Here is a 6,279-nt window from a genome sequence, read left to right as displayed (position 1 = left end):
AAGATCTTTTAAAACGGGTCGGGCACGGTGACTCATGCCTATAATCCCAACATTTTGGGAGGCAGAGATGAGAGCCCACATGTTCAAGACCAGCCTAGGCAACGTGGTAAGACCACATCTCTACAATAAAAAAAAAAAAAAAAAAAGCTGGATGTGGTGGTGCACACCTGTAGTTCCTGCTACTTGGAAGGTTGAGGTGGAAGAATCACCTGAGCCCAGTAGGTCGAGGCTGTGGTGGCCGTGAGCATACCATTGCACTCCAGCCTGGGCGACGGAGTGAGACTCCAACTCAAAAAAAAAGATATTTTAAAAAAGGATTTATATAGACCAGGTTCAGTGGTTCAGCCTGTAATCCCGTGCCTTGGGAGGCTGAGGTGAATGGATTGCCTGAGCCCGCGGGTTCGAGACCCACCTGGGCAACTACAATAAATCAAAAAATCAGCCGGGCATGGTAGCACGCGTCTGTAGTTCCAGCTACTTGGAAGGCTGAGGCGGAAGGATCGCCGGAGCCCAGCAGGTCGAGGCTGCGGTGGCCGGGAGCGGCCACTGCTCTCCAGTCTGAGCGACAGAGTGAGACTCCAACTCAAAAAAATAAATAAATAAAATGGGGTTTATGGTTAAAATGGAGGGTAAGGAACTCAACTAAGATCCTGCAGCAGAATTACTCTTCAGAAATGACCAGCTTAGTGATAATTTTGCGTCTTGTAAAGTAAGCCTGCTGTAATCATCAAGGATAGACTGGCATGGTTAATTTTTCAGTTTAGTACTCGAGTATGAACAATGTCAAGGAGAAAATTTAACTCCTCTAGCATGTGTGACATTTCTGTACGATTCTCCTGTAATACATGCCTGCAGAGACATGAGAGAATCAGGAAAAAAAAAATCCATGGACTGACTTTGGCTTCATGGAGGAACCTCTGGCAGCTATAATCCCAGCCCCGCCTATCTTGTGGTTGGTAGAAATAAAGAAACCGAGGAACTTGCCTCTTACTTGGCTCTCAGTGAGGAAAAGCAGGAACAGAGCTGAATCAGATCAGCTGTGCTGTAGTGCATGACGGATCTGAGACCCAGTCACTCCGTGAAGCTGAATGATGGGCACTGCATGCCAAAGCTGGGATTTGGCACTTACACTACTGAAGACACAAGTGGAACCCAGGGGAGTGATTGAAGGGTGCTTTGTCAGCCGCCCTGGAAGGACTGTCAACAGGCAGGCTTCCTGGACCTGCAAGACAGTGGGTGGTTGGAACGACTTATCTTGGACTCCGTTTCACTTTCTCTGACTTACTAATGCCTCTCTTGGCCACAGTTCTTTTCTTTGCACTAAGTAGGATGGCACTGTCTTGACTCTGAACATTCAGAAGTTTAAAATGCTGTGGGTAGACTGTTATCATCATGATTCATGTTTTCTAATATTTATCAAGTGCTTTCCATTGTATTTTGTGTTTCCAATGCATTATCTCAATTCCTCGACAACTCTCCTAGGTAAGTGTTCATTATCATTTCTTAGGTTTTAAAAATCCAATCTCAGGCTGCTCTCTCTGTACTCATCTCCTGCCCCAGTCAGAGTCACTCTCTTATTGGTTAAAAATATGAAAGGCAAAGGGCCCAGAAGGAAACTGAAGTCAACATGAATACTTGGTAGCAATCTTACTGTGAGGTTGTGGGGACTGAAAGCATTTGCTGGAGAATTCCAACCATTCAAACCTTTTGTCAGCCAGCTCAGTGGGGTGGTTCAGCCTGTCATCCCAGCACTTTGGGAGGCCGAGGTGAGTGGATTGCCTGAGCCCACGGGTTCAAGACCCACCCAGGTAACTTGGTGAGACCTCGTCTCCACACTACATCAAAAATTAGCCGGGCGTGGTAGCATGTACCTGTAGTTCCAGCTACTTGGAAGGCTGAGGTGGAAGGATTGCTGGAGCCCCACAGGTCGAAGCTGCGGTGGCGGGGAGCGTGCCACTGCACTCCAGTCTGGGCGACAGAGTGAGACCCCAACTCAAAAAAAATAAAAACAAAAAAACAAACCTTTTGTCACTATGATTTCACTATGATTTGCCACTATGATTAGGTATTTAGAAAGGAAGACTTTGGAGACGTTAACTCACAATAGAGACTAGATTGGGCGTCTGAGCCGTGACTCCTAAAGGCTCACTGAAAAATCACTGACGTGTTGCAGATGGATAGCAAAAAAGGCATCCAACTTTATTTAACATGCACACACGGGAGCCTTCAGAATGAAGACCTGAGTTTTCAATGAAGTACAGAAGCTTACATGCCATCCTAAGGTTATAGAAGGAATAGGAGCTTGGATCCTGGCAAAGCAGGTTATGAGAAGGGAAGAGAGGACATTCTATTGAGGGGTGATACTTGACTACTAGGAAGAACAATTAGATCAGAGAACAAAAATTGGCTTGTAAATAGTTCTTCTTGGAGTTTAAATGATCCTTGGAGACAATCGCTACCTTGTAAACGAGTCTGTCCAGGTGTGGTTTTCTATTTTGTAATAGATAATGAAATGACTGAGACAGGAACAAGAACAGTTATTCTTCTTGGCAAGCTAGTCAAATCTTCATGCAGATAGGAAAAAAGTCTCTCCTAGCATTTGTTTATCTCTAAGGGTTTTTATTTTAAAATACTCATTATACCAGGGAGCCATATTTTGGGGTGAAATGTTTTGATTTTCTTCAGTTTCCTCTTTGAAACTTAAAAAAAAATTCACTTATTAAAAACCAAGCTCAGAGATGTGAAGAAATTTGGGTTAGAAGTGATTCGATGAAAATAGACAAAGGAGGGTGTGGTGGCTCACACCTATAAAACCAGCACTTTGGGAGGCCAAGGCGAGAGGATTGCCTGAGCTCACAGGTTTGAGACCAGCCTGGGAAACTTGGCGAAACCTCATCTCTACAATAGATCAAAAACTTAGCCAGGTGTGGTGGTACAGGCCTATAGTTCCAGCTACATGAAAGGCTGAAGTGGAAGGATCTCCTGAGCCCAGCAGGTTGAGGCTGCAGTAGCCGTGAGTGTGCCACTGCACTCCAGCCTGGGTGACAGAGTGAGACTTTGACTCAAAACAAAACAAAACAAATAAACAAAAAAAGAAATAGACAAAGGAACTGAAAGACAAATTGGGATGCACAAAAATGAGCATATTTAAATATATCGCCCCATATCTTGTTTAGTCAGTCTCTTTGTCCTGACACTAGATCAATTCAGTTAGACAACTCTGTTCCAGGAGGTGCCAAGGTTGATGTGGTAGGCTTCTGTAATACGTGATGCAAGCCCCCAAATCTTTAATGACAGGCGTTTCTATGGGAACAGAAGAAAGACAAGGGTTCATGTCTGGAGCAACCTATAGATCCGTTTCTCTAAAGTCTCTGAAACATCTCACAATTGCAGTGGCAACCTGGCAGGTTTTTCTGGATTGTAGGTTGAATCAGGCATTCAAGTAAAATTTCTGAGAAATCCACACATTAGCAGGCAGGCAGGAAGGCTATTTATATTTCAACTGCTGGTATTTTCCCCAAAGTTTAAGTTGTCTGGCTTCAGTTTGCAGGGCTTTAAGAAAAAAAAAAACAATTTTAATTTCTCCTAATTTCAAGTCACAAAAAGGAAAGAAAATTTGAAAGCATTAGTTTTGAGACTTACAGTCAGGAAAATTTCAGAATCCAATCTAATTGCAGATGAATATTAAAAATTGAAAAATCATGCACAAGGCTAGAATTAAAGAACAGGTGTACTATAGTTTCCTTTAAAATACAATTTTTCTCTCTCCAGTTTCCCATTTCTACCAAAGGCAAATCATAGTAGGACCAATTTATTATATGCAAAATAAATCTTAGTCCTTTTATAATTTGGTCTGATTATTTGCATGACATACAGCAAGAATGGTTATTGGTCATAAAGGCTCTTTTTAAATTGTTTTTGCTAGAACTTTATTTTTATAAGAAATCTCAGATTAAGCTCTTGAAAACCTCTTGAGCCCAATCAAGGATTCATCTGTACCTGCAGATACTTGTATACAATGGGCGAATTCCTTTCTTCTCAAAGTCCCCAAATAACCTGATGTCCTTGGGCCTATCAGAAATTGGCCTTCTTTACTTGCCACAGGTCAAGAGCATTGTCAAGAAATCTCACAGGCAAGATACCAGGCTAGTCAAAGAGACTTTTATGAGTTCCTTAAAGTCAGCCTCAATTTCCTCAAAGCAGTCTGATCATATTTGAAAATACCCCACTCCAGTCAAAGCTCTTGGTAAAATAACCACTGTATCTAATTGTGTCAAATAAACAGATTCTCATCGAACTTGGCAAAGGGTTTCAAAGATGGCAAAGAGGAAGGAGAAGTAGGGTAGAGTAAAAATAAATAGGAAGAAGGGAAGTGAACAAAGGTGCCAAGCACATTTCTTAAAGGTTTTAGTTCATTGAGAGCAGCCAACAGATACATGAAAAAATGCTCAGCCTCACTAGTCAACAGAGAAATGCAAATCAAAACCATGTTGAGATACTACCTAATGCCAGAAAGGATGGCCATCATTAACAAATCAGAAAACAATAGACGCTGACGCAGGTGCAGAGAAAGGGGGATGCTTCCACACCGTTGGTGGGAGTGCAAACTAATCCAACCTCTTTGGAAAACAGTGACCATTTCTAAAGAAACTAAAAATTGACATTGACCAGCAATACCCCTTCTGGGAATATACCCAGAAGAACACAAATTGTTCTACAAAAGAGACACACCACCTACACACACATTTATTGCAGCATTATTCACGATATATATATATACACACACACACACACACACACACATACCTTTCTTCTTTTTCTCTTACATCCTGCTTTTGGAAATTACTTTATTTTTCAATGAATTAAAATCTTTTTTTTTTCTTTATTTTATTATAGAGATATGGAGTACAAGCCAAGTTTAGATAAATAAGTAATCTACGTGCAGGTGAAGTTTGAGCCTCCAACTGGTCTTCACGACCCCTGGTTAAGGACCCGGTAAACTTTGTGTTGTTACGTATCCCCCCACCCCAGGTCCCATGACTGCCAATCCCTCCCTTGGACTATTGTGATTAATGTCCAGGTCCCATTTATGAGTGAGAACAGGTGGTATTTGGTTCTGTGTTTCTGTGACAGCTCTCTAAGTATGATTGTCTCCTGCTCGTCGATGAAGGTAGACTTCAGAGAGGGTAGATGAGTGTCTCATCAGGTTCCCGGAGCCTGGGAGTTCCCTAGAGATGACTTTGCAGGGCCATAACAGCTTTGGTTTTCTTCTTTATTCATTATGTGATGCCGGGCCAGAGTCAGGTTGGAAAACAGACATGAGTATATAGGGTAACAGGGTAATAAAACCCCATCTGGTGAGTCCTTTTCGGGTATGACTCTCCAGGCTTCTTAGTCAGGAATTCAGAAATGAGAGAGAAAAAAAAGGTCAAGCTTAGTCCTCACTCGTATTTCAAAAGTCACAAAAATATCAAACCCGAATGGACTGATTCCTGATTAGAAAGGGGACCCAGGCTGTGGTGGGAATTTTAGCTACTAGACTGCAAAATGGAGCAGCCTAGCCAAGGTCGGTGGCTCAGCCTGTAATTCCGCGCTTTGGGAGGCTGAGGTGAGTGGATTGCCTGAGCTCACGGGTTCGACACCCGTCTGGGCAACTTGGCAAGACCTCATCTCTACAATAAATCAAAAAATCAGCCAGGCATGGTAGTGCGCACTTGTAGTTCCAGTTACTTGGAAGGCTGAAGAGGAAGGATCGCCGGAGCCCAGCAGGTCGAGGTTGCAGTGGCCGGAAGCAGCCACTACACTCCAGTCTGGGTGACAGAGTGAGACTCCAACTCAAAAAAAGAAAAAAAAAGGGAGCAGCCTTTATTGTTAATCTCACAAAGAATCCAAAGCAGGCAGTTTGAGTGTAGCTGTAGATCAGATTTTTGTTCTTTAGTTTAGTCAGGAGATTTTTTTTTTTTTTTGAGTCAGAGTCTCACTCTGTCGCCCAGGCTGGAGTACAGTGGCTTGCTCACGGTCACCACAGCCTTGACCTGCTGGGCTCAGGCGATCATTCTGCCTCACCCTTCCAAGTAGCTGGAACTAAGGAAATGTGCCTCCATGCCCGGCTATTTTTTTTTTTATTTATTTATGTAGAGATGAGGTCTCGCCAAATTGCCCAGGCTGGTCTCAAACCCGTAGGCTCAGGCAATCCTCTCACCTCAGCCTCCCAAAATGCTGGGGTTATAGGCATGAGCCAACGCACCCAGCCAGTCAGGAGAATTTTTTTTTTTTTTT

The 6,279-nt window shown here is 43.0% G+C and overlaps 1 protein-coding gene across 1 annotated transcript in view; it reads left to right on the top strand.

Moving 5' to 3' along the window:
* The first annotated feature begins 1,051 nt into the window (after positions 1-1,051).
* LOC103263300 (aldo-keto reductase family 1 member C23-like protein) overlaps positions 1,052-6,279 on the top strand; it is a 23,618-nt gene continuing 18,390 nt past the window's right edge. The window contains exon 1 of the mRNA XM_008060986.1: positions 1,052-1,143. Coding sequence (XP_008059177.1) covers positions 1,052-1,143 — 92 coding nt within the window. The remainder of the gene's footprint in view (positions 1,144-6,279) is intronic.

This window comes from Carlito syrichta, unplaced genomic scaffold (genome assembly GCF_000164805.1).
Source record: "Carlito syrichta isolate Samal-C Ts95f unplaced genomic scaffold, Tarsius_syrichta-2.0.1 Scaffold304794, whole genome shotgun sequence".
Taxonomy (NCBI): domain Eukaryota; kingdom Metazoa; phylum Chordata; class Mammalia; order Primates; family Tarsiidae; genus Carlito; species Carlito syrichta.
Note: the sequence above shows the minus strand (reverse complement) of the source record. Positions and strands in the feature narration are given on the sequence as shown.